Source organism: Anoplolepis gracilipes, chromosome 10 (genome assembly GCF_047496725.1).
Source record: "Anoplolepis gracilipes chromosome 10, ASM4749672v1, whole genome shotgun sequence".
Taxonomy (NCBI): Eukaryota; Metazoa; Arthropoda; class Insecta; order Hymenoptera; family Formicidae; genus Anoplolepis; species Anoplolepis gracilipes.
This window is the reverse complement of record NC_132979.1, coordinates 9,011,298-9,031,182: the sequence shown is the minus strand read 5'-3', so window position 1 is coordinate 9,031,182 and position 19,885 is coordinate 9,011,298. Positions and strand designations below refer to the sequence as shown.

The 19,885-nt window shown below is 29.8% G+C and overlaps 1 protein-coding gene across 2 annotated transcripts in view; it reads left to right on the top strand.

The window, feature by feature from the left end:
- LOC140670485 (acetylcholinesterase 2) overlaps positions 1-18,063 on the top strand; it is a 177,958-nt gene extending 159,895 nt beyond the window's left edge. For both annotated transcript variants that reach the window (XM_072901097.1, XM_072901096.1), the window contains exon 7: positions 121-18,063. In XM_072901097.1, coding sequence (XP_072757198.1) covers positions 121-248 — 128 coding nt within the window. In that variant the 3' untranslated portion in view covers positions 249-18,063. The remainder of the gene's footprint in view (positions 1-120) is intronic.
- Positions 18,064-19,885: the final 1,822 nt, after the last annotated feature.

Sequence of the window (19,885 nt, the reverse complement as noted above, 5' to 3'; positions counted from 1 at the left end):
TAATAAGTCCAACAAATAAAAGTCATAAAACAGAGAACCTTACTTTTTGATCCACCCTAATGCTCGCAGATTTGGATGTATTCGATTTTCACTCTCTTCATTCATTTCGTATTTTTTCAGATCCTACACCCGAGGCGTGCAAAGGCACAGTAATGTCGAGCGTTTTAGCGGGTGCCAGCGAGCTGCGTGGTTCACCAATCGTGTCCATCGTCTTACTTCCGGTGCTGGTGGTACATAGATTCATATAAGTGATTAATCATCTATGTCAACAAACCCTTTACACGGCTGGCAGGTGCCCGGCTGGACAGAAACGCCCCACTCTGGCGCCACCGTCCGACAAACAGGTCCTATAACGAGCGTTGTTTGCGCTTCAAGGTCGCGTTAGCGGTCGTCAACCATTCGTAGATCGATAATAAGCCCGCCGTAATAAGGACGTGCACAGCTATCGTCCCATCGTACAGCAGTAGTCCGTTTTCATTGTGTCGTTACGTCACCGGCACCAGTAGCACAGCATTTGCGACGTTTGCGAATGATAATCAAGACGTCCCTACTACCATGGGGATTCCGAAACCGCTTCGAGATAGTCGATCGATTCGCGATCGAAGAGGCGCGATTGTCGACTGAAAGAATCCGTAACAAAGTTGTCGAATGATTGACGTCAGCAGAATCTGATTCTGGGTTATACTCCACCTTCGTAAAATCGCGCATTTTGATCTGGATTCTAATTCTTTCTCTCTGATTCGCTGTCTCTTGCAAAATCCGCTCTCATCGATTCTCATCGATCTCTGGACTTGATCAATCTTATCGTAAATTTAATTGTGTTAGCACGAGATACAGAGACAAAAACTTGTACGAATTTATATCGTGATACCTCTTAACACAAATACTTTTAATCAATTGCCACAAATCTTAACACGGGCAATCGATTATCGAAGGATGATCGAGTAGGAGTCTATGCCTGATTGATTGTAAAAATGGCGATCGCAAAAAAAGCGTAATCGAATTAGAAATTATTCTTGATGCAACGAAGATTAAAGGAAGATGATCATGAATCATTTTATTCGACGTTTATTCGTGATCGTTCTTAGTCGTTCGTTTGATCTTGATTCGGGTTGCAAGAAATCAAATGCGAAACATTTTGCAACGTATTTGATCTCTAAGTTTGTGACATACACATAGTCAATCGTCCAGACTAGAGACCCTTTAATAAGAGTCTCGCCATAAGACAATCTGAGCAAAATTCTGCGAGAGAGAAAGATATATATTCACTATCTTTCTCTCTCTTACCTAATCTAACCCTAACCTCTTTTAACGCGCTGACCGCTGATGTTATAATGTTTGTGATAGTAGTTTATGTTTTCTCATGAGATACACAAATATTATATATGTTAGGTTTTTATAATGCTTGTGATAACAGTTTGTTTTCTCATGAAAATAAAGCAATTTGTTATTTCATGTTTTATGTGTTTATTTTTTTTATTTTTATTTTATTTTGTTAATTTTTATGCAATTAATAAGGATTAAATTTAATTAAGGATTTTATTTAATTACTAAAAATTAAATATAAACAGTTTTTTTATTATATATATTATTTTGATGTTTAACATAAAAAAATTATAATATTTAATTCTAAAACGTTTATTTTTTATTTATGTTACTAAAATATAATGTTTATGCTAATAGTAAGGTTAATATGATTCAAATATGAGCGGAAATTACCCAGATATAGAGGACCAATCAAAACTGGATATCATATGGCGAGACTCTTATTAGAGGGTCTCTAGTCCAGATTAACATAAGTTGTATACGCAAGATCACTTTCAACATACGAAAACAAAGGAGGAGAAACGACGAAGACGGTAAAACGTGTAGCTAAAAAAAATTAGCTGTCGTGAATTATTAACTCCGAACTCGTTAAATCGGAAAGCGACCAAGTTACGTCAATTTTTACCGCGTCGATCGCGATAGAGATATATTGCTGACGTATTGACAGAGATATAATTCTTTTTAACGAAGAAAGAAACTTAATTAAATATTTCAATGGATGCGTGAGTTTGAGGTTATTAGAAATATAATCCATGATCGTTGATTGTAATTAAAGATTTATTATATAGATAATTTTTATTGTTAAAAAAGACTAGAAAATGTTTAGAAAAATTTAGAAACAACTAATTATATCACCAAAACAACAAAAATATCTACTGGCTTTACCGTAAGCGTATTCTAACCTTTACACAAGTGTGACATCTTTAGAATATTACCATAAACTATAAAGCCTGTAGAATGGATGATTCCATTTGTTAGCAGTTATATTCTAGAACAAGCAACAGAGAGTAAAAAGCATCAATAAACCGATTCGATACACTAAATCAATTTTTAGAATACTATAATAAAAGATAAACTTAAAGAGACCTAATAAATAATAGCAATCTATTAATTAGGACTATTGCACAAACTGTCGGTGCTAAAATAATTTATTTCATAGTTGATAAAGTCAACGAAAGAAAAAGAAAATTGGTAAGACCGAGAGATAATTCGCATCAAAAGTTATATCCTCATCCAAGTGCTCAACGCGATTTTGCAAGAAATTTAACTTCTGCTCTTCATAATTTATTACGCTATAAGTTATCGTAAAATGAGCCGAGAGTGGAAGATTAATAAATTCCCATAGCAACTGCATGAGAAAATCGAGTAAGAGAGAGAGCGCAGATAGCAATCCATTGTTACGAAATTTTCAATTTCCAAGTAATTAAAATAACTTGGGACCCCGTTAGGATAAAATACGTTCTACATTAAAAGTGTGAAATTATCATCCTATTGTTTTCGACGCTTTGTGAGAGTTTTCATATATATATATATATGAAGTGTTACAAGGAATTTTCTTCGAAACTTGATGTTACACAAGAAAATGTTTTAGACAAAATTTATAGTCTTAAGTGAAAAAAAAATTGATAATCTTGAATCTCTAACTAACAATAATTTTTCAAGGTCATATAAAGGTCAATCTAGATTTTTAAAATTTTTTTGTACAAATCGATTCTCCTCGCAAAAAAACTATCTGTTTGCAACGACATAACAACTTCTGAAACAGAGTACATAGTTGTTGTACGAATCTTTGAATTATACAGCAATTATATTATCCGTCTGGAATTTAATTCATTAATCCCGTTAATTCGATTGAAGCGCGATCGAACGAGACACTTGTCCGTGACGTATCGTACATAAAAAAAAAAAAAAAAAAAAAAACGAACAATACCTACTCACAGCAATATTCTTATCGAGGCGAATTACAATGACGTCGTTATTCTCTCGTTTCTCGCTGAGTTCTCTTGATGCTGTCTCAGCGAGAAGTGCTCTCTTTGGAGTCTCTCAACGGAATCAAAAATTCCGGATGCTGAGATGAAGCAGACGACTCGTCGTGTTTCCGCGAAGCTTTTAAGAGTATCTTTCAGAGGAGACGACTGAAGACCTACGCGTCTGGGCTGATTTTCAAAGAAGGAAAACGAGTAACACGCCCGGTGAATTTTTAAAAAACTACTCTCTCTTGAAGATACACGCTACTTGTTACGCGAAATTGGACGATTATTCATTGTTTATCATTATCCGTGCTTTTTAAAGAAAGTTTGAAAATTTCTACTACTCTCCCGTGACTATAAAGATAAGTTTTTAATGTCTAGTTTTGCGGAAACCTAAATTCCTAACCTAAATTTATTCTAGAAAAATTTCAAAGGCGTTGTCGATGTATGATTAATACTAATATCGTGTCTTATATCGAATCAGGGAAAGCGAGAGGGAAGGAACTCGAAATCAATCGTCCGATTTATTCATTTTATTGCGAACGAACTCTTCCATCCGAGATAGGATCACGGAGGAGGTAAGTGGTTCCCGATGCAAATGCGCCTTGAGTTTAAAGGTTACGGGCGCATTAAGGCTCTCTCGGTTCGTCTCCGCGTTTAACATTTTATCGACACCGTAACCGCTCCCGCGGTGGCTTGATCTGGATAAAAGTCGTAAATTTCGGCAGTAATACAAATATCAGAGCTGTTAGCGTCCGAAAGAGTATACTCGTACCTCGCGTCTCTTTATCACGCTCGACGCGTGAAAAGATTTCAAATTCAATGTAAAGATTGTTGTTAAGGCTTCTTTGTCGTGATTAAGGCCACGCGATCGTACAGAAAGAAAAATTGGTGAGAGTTTAGTTAAAAAGCTCATTGTGATACACGACAGAAATATGTATGCACGAGAAAATTTTATTTATAATTAATTAAACTGGCAGTGTATGTGTGTGTATTTTTATAGCTGTCAAGCAGTTATTATTCATTTTTTTATTAAATTCTAATTAAAAACCATTTGTTTCAAATCCAAATATGAAATCTTAATTTCCTCTCTTTTATTTATGAAAAAAGAACAGAAATATTTTAGTTCATTTTACTTAATTAATATAAAATATGCAAATCTTGAAAAAATTATCTTTATTGTTTAAACAAATAGTAATTGATTTTATATATTACGAAATTTTTATACGTAAAAATTTATGAAATCTGTTACGTTTTTACATCATCCATGCTTTTGTATTTTTAAGAATTCAACAAATCAGAAAATTTATTATGTTTATTAACATTCCTGTCAGAAATAATCAATAATCCCATACACACACACACACACACACACACACACATACACACACGCACACACACACACACACACACACACATTTGCCTTTGTAATATATTAAACAATTGACGACAAAAAATGTTTTAAATTTATAATTGTATATAAATATATATATATATATATGTTTAACATTTTTAACATTGATAACATTAATCAATAATTCGCATGATTCTAGTAAATTAACAATTTACATATATTACAAACATCATAAATGTGTGATATATAATAGACAAACAATTAATGTAATACAGCACAATTTGCGGGCAATAAAATAGTCGCAGCTCAAAGTGTTAATAAAAACCAAATAATAAAATCATTTTATTTACATTAATTATCATTATCAATTTGACAAATTTAAATAACTGTTAAAAAATAATAAAGGAAATAAAATGTTAATAAAATGGAAATCGGAGAAATGAAAAAATAGGAAAATTGACAAATTTAATTATATCTAAATGTCTATATAAATCTGATCAATTTATTTATGTACAAAGATTTAAAATGTGTCTCGTTACGAATGGAGATCGAACATTTGTGAGAGATCTACGAGAATAAACGAGATTACCTCGATCGAGAGGGCGGAAGCAAAGGAGGCAGATTAACTTGTAAAATATTTAATATAATATTTATTACATTTGCACATTTGCGGTTTTACACTCGAATATTTTAACCGCGAGAATACATAAATAACAGAGGAGGAGGAGGAGGAGGAAACTCGCGTCGGAAATGCCGACGTCGAATCGTTATGTTAAGAAGGCGAGATATAACAATAAAAAGGAACCAGAATTTTTCGACTGATCAAAATCAGACATTGTTAGAGTCTCGCGACAGCGAGATACGGAAGCAAAAAAAACCAGAAATATACACACACATATATATATATATATATATATATATATATATATATATATATATATATGTGTGTATACACATACACATTATCGATAAGCAACAGAGATGTACATATAAATATATAGATATAAATGCAAATATAATTATATACTATATTGTATCCAGATATATAACGTGTGACGTCACGCACGAGACAAGGTCTAGCTGTAGGCTTAAGTGTTAAGGCACCGTACAACTCTTGTGAGCCGCAAAACCCGCTGCGGGACCCTAGGTCATGTCAGCGATTTCAGCTTTATCTAAAAAAATCGAATGCGAAGGAAAAAATGTGTGATAAACGGTCTCTTGTTTTTTTTCCGTAGCGAAAAAAAAATTAATCGAAAAAAGAATTCCGGTGAATTCTGGATCCTAGATTAATTAAGTCAGGACGTATCTGTCTCTATTTTTTTGCGTTTGTCGACTTGCAAATTTGATCTGACTTTCAATCAGATACGTCACACATTAATGTCACTTGATTAGTCATCAGTAGGTACAAAATGATCTGCGCTAATAAAACAGCCATTTATTCGTTTACTCGAATATCCCACACGTATAATATATATGTATGTACACACAGATACACACGCACCGCGCAATATATTCTTTAGATAAAAAATTATAAATTTTCAGAAAGGTAGATTATATTTTCTAAGTAGAGTGAGATAGAGATGTATATTTGCGCGATTAATTAAAGATTAGATCGTAAGAAGAGTCTCTGCGAAAAAAGCTAGTAAATAATAGATTTACTCGTAATTTAAACGCGTATATGCATACATATGCCGTATGTACAGGGTGTTCTATATGAATCGATATAGTAAAAAGTATGATTGTTGTAGAATTGAAAAGAAATTAACAAGCAGAAAAAAATACATAACACAAGAGGTAGGAAGGGGTGAGCGGGGGGGGGATATATCGTCATACATCGTAAGCTCATATGCATTAGAGAATCCAGCTTATTCATTCGGCTTTATATGCAGATTTATGGATTCTCTCGCAAGTTTGCGGACAGTTCGATTTCAACGCATCGCGATAAAATCATATAATCCGATTTTTCGTGAGATCAGACACGAATGAAAAATAAACTCTGAGATATTTCAGCGATTGTAACGCTCGCGCGACTTAATTGTCGAAAAGATAATACGGAGCGAATTCTACTTCGGAGAGTGGAAATTTTACAAGGGAAATTTCACATTTCGAGAGATGGCGCTGACGACACTGAAAATTGCAGTCGTGCCTTGTCAGCTCTCACGCGACTCTGCAATCAGACTCGAACACCACGTGTATGTGATACACGTCGCCGAGCATTTCTGTGTTCACAAGAACGAATTGAATTTCTTTCTCTCTCTCTCTCTCTCTCCGCTTTGATCTGAAATTGATATCTCTTGTACAGATGCCACGAGCGGAAGAACGTCACTGGAGGCAAGTATTTGCGAATCTTTCCGCTTTGCTCCCTGAAACTTAATATCCCCGAATTTCTCGCTTTTTATATATATTTTTAAAATTATCCAAATTGTCAGAAAATGATTTACGTGGATCTTATTTATTATGCACAATATAATAAATCAGAAGAGAGAGATATGTGCATTTATAAATGATTACGTAATATATAATTATTTTTGCAGTTATTGCGTATTTTATGTATAATGTGATTATTTTTTTTAAATGTAAACACAATACTAGTTTTGAGAGAAAGAAAGAGAGAAAGAGAGAAAAATAGAAATTGTATATATTACATTCTAAATTAAAACTAGAACAAATTTTGACATTAACTCACATCTGACGGATCACTTTTCTTTATATATATATTATAAAGAATGCATTCAAGTAATATATACTTTGAATTATGTGTTCTCTTTTCATTCCTGAGATATGCGGACTTTGAAATATTAAAAAATATTAAAAAAATAAAATTTTTTAAATAGGAAATTTACTCCCAATAACCTTAACCTTGACATATGTTTTTCACATAATAATTCTTAATAACTTTCAAAAGATTAGGTCATCATTAAATATTTGTCATTCAACTATTCATTATTATTAAATATTTATTTAAAGATTTGAACATGCAAGTGTCGGATTCCCTTATTTCAAACTTTTTTGTACGACAAATTCTAAACTATCTATTTTATAGTTTTACGAGGAAAACTAACCTAAACCAAACTTATTCCTGATTTTAAATTGAAATTAGGTTTGGGTTAGATTAAAATTTCCTTGAAGGAAAGGTGCGAGGAAAGGGACAAAGTCTCTCCTTCCGTGTGTGTGTGTGTCAGAGTTTATTTTAAAATAAATCACGTATAACGTGATGTTGAAGTAAATAATTAATAAGTTTATCTTTATAATGTAATAATGGCTAGAAATTTGTTAAAAAAATTGATATTTTAAAATCACATGTCTCAAGAATGAAAAAAGAGCCTCACATAATTCAAAGTATGTATTACTTAACAATGCACTCTTTACATGATCTATAAGATGTAAATTAAGATCAAAAGTTATCAAAACTATATTCATAGAAATTTTTTTATTATTTTCCTTTTATTAATTAACTTTTGTTTTTAATTTTATTTAACGCGTGTTTTCCATATAAGCTCAACAATATATTCAAAAATTTTAATTTTAATTTAATAAAGTACATAAAAGGAAAATGATAGAGTCTAGCAATAATGTTAATCAATCATTATTTGTGCATACGTCCTTTTATGATTTTTCTAATTTTATTTTCCCCAACACACAAAGCAACTTTTCTGCAAAATAAAATAAAAGATCATAAAAGGTGTACTCTGCTCATCTGAAATACATGTCTTACACAATTTATAGCTAACTGATGTTTATTTGCACGTTTTAGTAAAACTAATGTCTAATCAGCGCGTTTTATTTTTGTGTTTTATAGAGTCATATTTGTTCGTTATTTTAAAGTGCATTTTATTTTCACAGACAAAAGACGAAAAGAAGAAGCTAACAGATTATTGTCGCAAAAAATCAAACAAGTCAAAAAATTAAGGTTTTGGACCTGGCTAATTTAATCAGTTAAGCTGATAAAAAAAGAAAGAACAGATTTTATAAAGTATATTTGCTATTACTTCATCATCATTAATCGAAAGAATTAATGCAGGATTCGTCGTATATCGTCGACGTAATTCCAACAAGATCTGTTAATAAAAAAATAACGTCCGAGATCTGATTTTATTGAATATATATTTTAAAAAAATTATCAATATTTAATTTAATATGTCATTTAAATAATTATATTCATCGAAATTAAAAAGTAATAAAATCTAATTAAATTTAAAAGTAATTTTATTTTACTAATAATTGCATTTTTGTTGTCAACCTAATTGAAATTAGGTTGACAACAAAACGATGTGAACATCGTTATGTCTACAGTTTTAACATTTCTTTTTACAATTTCTCAAAATTTCAAAAAAAAAAAAAGATACTTGTCTGATTTCTTGCGATATTAACTTGATACCGTATTTATCGCAATTCATGCGTGAGCAACTCTCATAAAACGCTAATATTTGAAATATTTCAGAGTCAATATGACGATTTGCGTGATTGTCCGACTGACGATAGTTCGCGTCAATGACGTGGTTATTAAAAACGGGCATTTCGTTGACATACTATAAAAAAAAATCTTGCCCAGTTTCGAGGAATAAAACTCGTCGGAAATACGAAATCTTCCATTTACATATCATCTACATAGAAAAAGATAAATAAATATATAAATATATATATAGATATATATATATATATATATATATATATATATATATATATATATATGTATGTATGTGTGTGCGAATAAATGTGTGAACGTGCGTGTTTCATATATCAATGTTATAATCATAGAATATATATTATTTGTTACTCAATCGATAAATATGACCGTTAACTAGCATCGATCTGCGGATGTTGAATGAAAGATAAAAAAAAACAATGATAGATAAGAAGGAAGCAAAAAGGGATGATGTTAATTATGTATTTTAATTAAACATGCAGGACAAAACTATTTTCTACAGATTAATCATCGGCTCTAACGTCAATCGGCTTAAGAGAGAGATAGCATTTTGTCGTATCGACTCCAGCATTACATGTCAGAAGCATGACGGAAAAACATGGTATCTCTCGACAGTGAAATGAGAATGTAAATATATAACATATATATACCTACTCGCGCGATAAGTCTATACGGTGTGTCCCCAAAGTTACGCACTTCTTTTAAAAACATACTTTGTTTATATTAAAAATTTGTGTAAACACATGAAATATAAAATTTAACATTGAATTATTTTGGCAAAATAAGTTTGAAAAAGTATTAACATGAATAATGAAATCTCGTCTTTAAATTAATTTTAAACTAAAATTTATTTAAACTTTTTATTTAAGCTTTTAATTTAAACTAAAATTTATTATCTGTTAAAAAAATGTTAATATAAAAAATTTATAGCATATGACAGTTTCCACTCCAAGTTTCATCGAGAAAAAGTCGGTTTCAAAGTTAATTTTGACAAAAAATTCCGAGTTTCCAACTAACATAAAAGATGCTGTGTAGGTGACAAAAGAAAACATCACCCAGAAGTAATTTGTAGTAGCACGTGTGTGTTCTTTATTTCGTGTATGACTTTTCTAAAGAATATTTTATAAAGAGCATAAAAATTATTTTTTACTTATTTGGTATCAGAAAAGCTTTTCTAAATGACAGATATTACAACTTTATGTGTAAAATCTTTTTCATGAAAGCACAATCTTTTAATATGACACTTTTAATAATTTTATTCCAGATTTTAATCTGTTTTTCAAATTGATTTAATTTAAAATTTTAATATTTTAGATCAAATCTGTGCTGTGTTAATTGCGCAATTAACACTCGGAACACTCAGTTATATTTTATTGCTATTTCATTGGTATTCACAAAGTTTGTTTTTTTCTTGCTAAAAAAAGGGGAAAATAGTGGACAATTTTTCCAATAAATAATTTTATGAATATATTGTATAATAAATGTACGTCAATGATTCAGGAAAGATATTTTCATGACAAATTTTCCCGTTCTATATCGTAAACGAATTCTTTTTGTCAGCACGAGAAAAGTTAAAGCACGTCGAATTTTATACGCTTACTTTATATATATTAAACGCAAACACGTGATTTGCAAATAAAAATATTTCATGTCTTAAAATTAGATATGAGAAAAAGCAATGATTCACATAAATTTTATCAGAATTTGGACATTTTTTTCAAATTCGCCACCCTTTAGATAACGACTTTATATTTTATTGTTTTAAAAAGATATTACAATATATCAGTATTCTCTCTTTGTTCAGTAATCTATTTATAATAAAATGCAGACATATTACTATTCGTGCAGTAAAATCAGATAATCTTTTTTTATGCGTTCAGCATCCATTCTTTATAACCCGATTTTTTACAATTGGATTTACGATGGAAGAAGATGGTATCTATAAACGGTAGATACCCAAACACACATAACGGGAAAGTCCGAAAAAAGAACCGAGAAATAGGACAACGCATTTCCGGAGGTTGTATTATTCTGAAATGTCGTAGGATATATTTCTTCGAAATATTAAACGCTATGTGAAATCCGAAAACAAGATGTAATATTTAAGTCGAAAAAATAAGACGTTATTCGAAAAAGTTATTATTTTTGCAGTTATCTCTTTTTATATTTGCTAATAAATTTTTAACAATTTTTAAGAAACAAATTTTCTATTAAATTTGAAATTTTTTATCATCTTTCTCTCGAACAGTTTTTGCAAGAATACATTTTTATTAATTTATCTTGTTTTAATTCTAGCATTGTTATTTTTGCAGTTCTCAATAGGGATGCATTTTTTATTACTGTATATTTATTTTTATCTCGAAAAGTGCACGTCTTTTATATTCAATAATATAAATATAATGAATTAAATAATAAAAATTGTAGTCTCTCACAGTCACTTTAAGTAACGAATTAAAAATAAAATTTCTTTGCTATACAGGGTGAGGAAAAAGTATGGAAATCCTGAAAAATCTCGAAAGATATAAGTTTTACAGAAAAATGTTTCAGACAAAAATTGTATGGTTTCAAAAGGAATATAAGATGACGTCATTGATTTGACCTTAAATAGTCGCTTATTCCTTTGAGTCACGAATTTTTCTAATTGTCAGTATTTTATAAAATTTGGTATATGAGGGTTTTTGGGGTCGCTGATTACGAATCCGTTGTCAGATTTTCAAAATTCAAGATGGCGGATCCAATAAGGCAGACGAAATTTTATTTCCGCCATATTAGATCCCTATATTAAATTTTGGAAATTAAATTTTTTTTCCTTTAGCTTCAGATTCTGCGATCTAAAAAAAAACTTCAGAGAAAAAATTTAAAACAGAATACAAACTGTTACTTTCAATTTAGAACAGAAAATATTGTATTTTATATATTTTTTATCAAAAAAAGGAGGATTTAACAAAAACAACACGGTGGAAAATTCTAAAAAAATTCTAAAAAATACTTTAGAGTGTACTAAGATTATAAAAAAATTGTCGTATTTATTGTCATAATAGATTAGTAGAAAATGCATTTTTTCGTAAAAAAAAGTACTAATTTTGGCTGTTTGTTTATATATGGTATTTTTGCAATTAACAATTAATGACTGTTCATATTTTTATTACACTTATTGATGTTCTAGAGACTCTGTAGAAACAAAAAATCCGGTATTTGTTAATAAAAAAGTAGTTAAAACAATAAAAAACTATGAAAAAAAGGTGGGTCTCTGGGTGACCCGCTATGACTCAAAGGGTTAAAGATCACTTTCAATTTCTGGAAAACCCTATTTTTAATTACATATTCTTGTAGTTTACCTCGAGAGCTTTCCAAAACACTATAATAAAACCTCTTTTGGTTAAGAATTTCCTGAAATTTGAAGTTTGTCATAATATACTTTTTAATATAAAATATGAGATAAATGAAAAAAGATGAATAGATCTTGCCTTAGATTCTTTTTCTGTAAAACTTATATTTTTCGAGATTTTTCAGGGTATCCATACTTTATTCTCATCTTGTACATTAGTTAAAAGTCTAACAATGTTGATCTAACAATCGTGTAGAAATTTCTGCAAGTTACTGTGCTGTATTGTTTCAACTTTTTAATGCACATAATAATTCTGAGCAGTTTTTAATATTATCAGAGGAAGAAAAGAGTTGATAATTTCCGTAGCTCTGCAATTTTTAACTCTCTTGCAGAAACGATTTGCTATTCGGATGAATCGTAGCGCGATTTGAACCACATGCGGAAGGGCGGGAAATCTCTGAGATCCCTTCGCTTTACATAGTCGAGAGAATACGCGGTATGTAAAACGACGACTCCTCGTCGTCGCTTCCAGGGAGAGAATATTCTCGTCGAGAATCGCACGATCGATCGATAAATCGGGCGGATCGGCAATTTTTCAAAATTTACCCCCGCGCCGAGTACCTTAATGCCCATCAAAGAGCGAGTTACGGGCAATTTGCGCGTGGCGGACGCGCGCCGCCATTAAATCGTTCCCTTGAAATCCGGTGATGGATCACAAAGGCGTGACCTCGTTTCCTTCACCGATGCGATGGCACTGTCGGGAGTGTACCCAGGTGCACTCGCGCAACTCCGTCATCCTGACGAGCAATCTGCCGAGTCGAGTTCTTGCATCAACGAGCGATGTGACTAACATAAGGGACACGCTGAGCGAGTTTAATTGCACCGACGTATCTCTAATAGAAATTGCAATTGGGGACATTCTTGACATTTCTGATATTTTAGCAATTTTTTTTTAGACTTTTTGAATAACGAGTTGTCCTTCAGCATTTTTCTCATCGGAAAATTGCCGTGATATATCATTATAATGAACTCTCGCTACAATATAATACAAGAGTATCATGGCAAAAAGCAAACAGTTTATGTACACAATGAAGAGAAGTGATCTTTTGATTTATGGATGTAAATGCGAGAGATTATATATTTAATTAATACCCTGAATTATATTGGTTGTTCTGTAATTAACATATGTGATCGATTGTTGCTTGATTATAGTTAAGAAAATAAAGAAATTACGAAATTTTAAAAGTGCAAATCAACAATTAAGTTTTATTCTTTGTTTTGTTCAAAAATTGAAAAAACCTATTTTAACTAAAAATTTTTTATGTACAAATTAAATTTGCAAAAATATTTTATTTATCAAACGTTTCAACATTTATTAAATAATTGTAGAGTTTTATTAAATTATTAAAGAGAAATATGAGAAAATACTTCAGGTATTTTCGTAGGTCAAGACGTGCGCGATAAACGTGGAATATTCTGTATAAAAAATACGAGAAGAAAAGAAAATATATATATATATTTGTGTTTTAAAAAGATGAATATATTTGTGTTTAAAAAAAAAAGTGAAGAGGATAAAGGGCAAGATAATATTAATGAGGCCTACAGGCTGTTTAGCGTTCCATGCGCCCCTCTCGTTAATGATTAGCATGCCCTCATACATATCATTAGGTAGTGTTTTATTCATCGAAGCGTCCAGTGAAAATAAGTTAGGATTAGTGCCTCGACAATGCTTTGACACATGATCGGCCACACAGGGTGACACGAGCAAGAGAACGTCATGTTTTGTCGTTTAGGAATTTTTCAGATTTTTCCTGCGCAATTTCGAAAAAATTCCGCAATATATTATAATGCCATGTTTTTCGGAAATTATATCCATTATATAATATAGATATTATTTTATACATTTTATTACGAGCAAGATGTTATTTCGTTGCTGATAATAACAGTAAAAGTAAAAGAATTTAATGACTTCTTAAATTTTCCTAATTTATAATTTTCGAAAGACTAGCTTTTCAATAATGTAATACAAAAGCTAATTTATATGAATATGTATTTTATGTTAATTATCAGTGGATTTACATCGATAATTATTACGATGCGAGAGATAATTTCAAATAAAGATGTAACAAATATGGATATAATACTTTGATACATTTTTATTTGAAATGTTATTAATATTATTGGTTGGAAATTTTTCGAAAATATTATTTACAATAAAGAGACATTTCTTAAAAATCATCCAAGTTTGAGAGTTTGTTTGTTTTTATAAAAAAAAAAGTGAGCCTATTTTGCATGTAGCATTTAAGCGACAAAATCCCTTCTTAATTTGTGTCATCCTGTAGAACAGAGGTGTACAACACACACACGCATGATTTATTAACATTTCTCTTTTAAGTTTTCTGTCAAATTTGATTTATTTACGTAAAACAGTGTATATACAATTATAATAATTATTAGCCATTTTTTAATATTATATTACACATATATATAGCTTTATAAATATATATTTTTGTGATATTTTGTTACAAAAAATAGCTTCGATTTGAAAAAAAAATATACACTACGCAAAAAAATTAAAGGGCCACTTTCTTCCATATAGAAAAGGCCAATTTTCAAGTAGTTGCAATTTCCTTAAAACTAATCCGAATAAGAACAATAAAAAAGCGTTTCAAAGCTTGAAGTTTCTAGCTAGTTTTAGAATCTTTAAATAAATTTCAATTCTTCCTATTCGTTACAAAATTACATTATGAGAAAGCAACGTTCGTCGATTGAACAAATTTTTCAAAAGTGTATCCAAGAATACCGAATTAAAAAAATCCTAGCACAATTTCATTAATTGGGTGTTAAAGAGCCAAGTTTTAGCTTTAATTTCTTTTTTTAACGAATGTTGTATGATATCTTTTTGTCGAGATATTCCTTATTAAAGCAAAATCGAGCTATTGACTTCCAACCCTTATAATTAGTGAAAAAATGATCGTATAATAATCATTAATTTAAGTTTTTGAAATATACAGAAAAAGCTTAACACTTCGGCCTTTTGTACGAATAATTGGAATGTTTTTTACTTGTAAATGTTGTAAAGTTCATAAAAATTTTAACATTTTTTTTGTTACCTTCATTGACTTAAATAAAAAGAGATAAAAGTGCAATTTTTACCTGATTTTTAAATAACAATTACGTTTTCAAGATAAATAATGATTGAAAAAACAATAGAATCATTTTAATGTGCTAACTTTTTTCTTTAAATTGCTTTTTTAATGATTATTGTACGATCATTTTTTCACTAGTTATAAAGATTGGAAATCAATAACTCGATTTTGCTTTAATAAGGAATATCTCGACAAAAAGATATAAGTAGAAAATTTGTTAAAAAAAGAAATTAAAGCTAAAACTTGGCTCTTTAACACCCAATTAATGAAATTGTGCTAGGATTTTTTTATAATTCGGTATTCTTGGACAAACTTTTGAAAAATTTGTTCAATCGACGGACGTCGCTTTCTTACAATATAATTTTGTAACAAATAAAAAAAATTTTTTTAAACTAGAAACTTCAAGCTTTGACGCGCTTTTTTATTGATCTTATTTCGATTATTTTTAAGGAAGTTGCAGCTATTTGAAAATTGGCATTTTTTTATATGAAAGAAAATGAATATGAAGAAATGGCCTTTTAATTTGTTCTGCGTAGTGTATAATAAAAACACATACATTCTCTTAATATAATATATAAGATTATATATATTATATAACAGAATAAAAAGTGTGCTATTCAAAATTCTTTTATTTTAATACATATTGTGAGTTTTAACCATAAATAGAATAATCAATTCCCTTGAAACTTGCATTAAAACCTGTGAATAAATTGCTTTATAAACGTAATTACGTGCGATGGAACCCAGGAACAGTTTACTTGCAACAAAAACATTGTGAGGAAAAATTCATATGGCTCGACTGATTTTACTGAAACAGAAAACGCTGCTAGTTTTAATATATTTCGTGTTCTGCACCTCTGCTGCAAAACAGATTGTTCCTACTCAAGCCGAGAGCCCCGAAAGGAGGTCGCGTTAGTTATATGCGATATATATGCGATAGAAATTTTAACCGTTTTTTCTGTATTTTTGTGTGAGATTTAACTGAAATGTGAGTCGCTTCTCTGTCCAGAGTAATTCAAAAGACGACATACATACATATCGAGCATCCTCTCGTGAGAGAAAGAGATAGTTAAAGAGGAAAGAAAGAACAAGGGAGAATCGAATATACATTGAATGCACCTCGCATACATCAAGCATTTGCATTTTACGCTTTATGTGATGCACAATTTGGTATTTGAATAATTGTAAAAAAAAAATACATTATATGCAAGGTGAGGAAAAAGGTTACAGAAAAATGTTTCAGGCAAAAGTTATATTAGTTTCGAGATTGACGTAAGATGATGTCATTGATTTAACCTTGAATAGTCGCTTGAAGATCACGTGAAGGTCACCCTCCATTTCTTAAATGGAACACACTATTTTTAATTGTAGATTTTTGTGGCTTACCTCACGAACTTAAACACTATAATAAAACTTCTTTTGGTTAAGAATTTCCTGAAATATTTTAAAGTTCGTTATGATATTTTATAATGTAAAATATGAAATAAGTGAAAAAAATGAATAGATCTTGCCTTAGATTTTTTTTTACTGTAAAATTTATATTTTTCGAGATTTTTCAGAGTTTCCATACTTTTTCCTCACCCTGTATGTTTAATAATTTGTTCGATTATTTAAAAGAGCGTGAAAGTCTATGAAACGGTGTGAAAAATTAATAGTGTCGCGTTACATATAATTTATTTTATTTTTTGATAAACTTTATTTTACATTACTTTCAAATATTTTTCTGCGAATCAGTTGAAATCGAAATATGATAAGCGTAGGAGAACCGTATTTTATCGAACACATGCCAAACTTTAAACTCTTCTATCCGTTTAATCCTTTGCCTCCCATCTAATAATTCTCGAATATATTTTATAGACCACGATTATTATTATAGTATAGTTTAATCTTGTACGAAAATAAAATTGCGCTAATTAAACATTGGCTTAATCATTTCGTAAGAAGTGAAATTAAAAATATTAGATTTCAAGCGATTTCTGTGTACATGATGTGTGTAATATCATAAGTTTATTCTCAATTAATTATCGTCACTTTTATACACTCTCTATTAGAAATTACGTTATTAATGCAAAGCATTAATAAGATTTGGGCGTTGTTAGTTTATCGTTAATAGCGATCGAAGTAAATGTATAGTATAAATACAATTTTAATATATCAAGAAAAATGCTATTAATTTAAAATAATAATAGATAAATAAAGTTCTTGTATAGATTATCGACACACAGAGAGAAACAACAAAAATAGGATAACGAATAAAAATACAATAAAGAAAATTAATAAAATATTTTGTTCCTGTATTAGCAGCGGCTATAGTATACTTTATAATAGTTTGCTTATCTTCTATTTTAGCATACATTCCTCGTGCGATTTTGTGCATTTAAAAATGAAAATTAGAGAATTTAAGTTATATTTAATCGAAAGATTATTTTGTATATGTTTACTTATAAGTGAGAATTGCGCATCAATCGTAAATAATGGCGTGTTAAAATAAAAGTGCGATCTGTTAATAATCCTTCTTGTGTTCTTTTATTTCGTTGTACAAAAAAAAAAACCGATCCATGAATAGTAGCTCGTTATTTTTTTACCCACTCTTCCTGCTTCTGAATGCCACTTGCAGTGTGCTCGCATGCCCACTTGTTGAAAAAAAACGCCGATCAAAGAACAAAAACTGTGTAAAAAAACTTGTTCCCCGATTTTATGAAAATAAATTAACAATCGAGGAATTAAAGTCTTTTTTTTTTTTTTTTTTTGTAAAAACGATTGCTTACTTTTGTTATTAAATGTAAAACACACAATTTCTATTCATAAAAATGGAAGAAATTTCAATGGTGGAAAAATTGCAAGTACAATTAATATCGGTTGTAATAGAGGCAGGTATAAGCAAGCATGGTTTTTATTTATATCAAGACCGAAATTGAGAAAAAAGTCAAACTTTTATTTTTACTTTAAATTTAAATATTTCGAATATTTACAAATGATATTTTAAAATTTAAAAAGAGTTTAAATGAGAGATAAACAAAAAAAACCATTAACACGTAGGCAAACAATTTTTGAAAACAAAGATATAAAAGTGTAAGGAAAATAAAAAATGCTTAAAAATATCTTTTGTAGATGACAAGATAAAAAATGTATAATCATTTCTTGTGTAAAATATTGCATGCGATAAATTGAAACAATCTGAAAAAAATCACCAGTATCATTAAAAATTTTACTTTTAATTCCGACAACGTTAATTTTTTAATTTATATTGTTTAATCATTTTTTTATTTAATTCAATAAATGCTACATATTTTCTCTAAGTTTACTTTTTTTCATTAACAAATCTTCACATTAGTGTACTCTGTTCATCCATTGACTTCAATGAATTGAGAGTCAGATTATCGAGGACCTAAATAATTTCAAAAAGATTTTAGATATTGCTTAAATATTAAATGTTATTAACAAATAATAGTTTATGGAAATCAAGATTCAAATGCAGATTGACAACAAAATATTCAACATTTATATGAATATTATTACTCGCGTATTATGTTTGTGTATGTGAAACAAACACACAAAGATTTTTTGTTCAAAAATGTATTAAAAATTTGCAGTACTTTCTTATTAATCCAAAATAAATAAATAGAAAAAAGATTTTACACGTGAATTTGCAACTTTTTGCAGGAAGTAAAATCCATTGCCTGGTACTTTTTGGTGTGGTCGAAGTCTTACAATTGTACGATTTCACATGGGCTTGCAACTTTTCGTGCGAAATAAGGTAACTTTACATTGCCTGATGCTTTCAGGTCAAAAGTTACGGTAAAAAAAGAATGGCTTTCACACTAGTGATACGGAGCAGACCTCGCACCTCGCATGAAAAGTTGCAACCCACATGAAACCGTATAATTACATAGTTAAAAAAAAACAATTTATTTAACGCAAAAATAAGATTAATGATTTCATGGAATTTTTGTTCTTTTGACGCTGAATGTGATTTCGATTTCGAAATTGTTTTAGCATATCATAATTTTAAATTGCAGTTAAAGTTACAAGAAATGACTTTATTTTAATGTGTTTTGTGTTGAAGAAGAATTTTATTGCGACCATAAAATTTAGTACGTTGTTAAAACTTTCAGCCTTCAAAATAAATTTGTGGTTGACGATAAAACATAAAGCATCTTAATATAAAATATGTATTGTTAAATATGTGACGGGACAATTTGAAAACCGGAATCATATTTAGCATAAAAAATCTAGGAAAATAAGTAATCTTGTTTTTATGCATTTTATTTTAATTGTTTAATGTAAAGTGAATTTTTCATTGTCAATCTATATTGGAATATTAATTTGCAT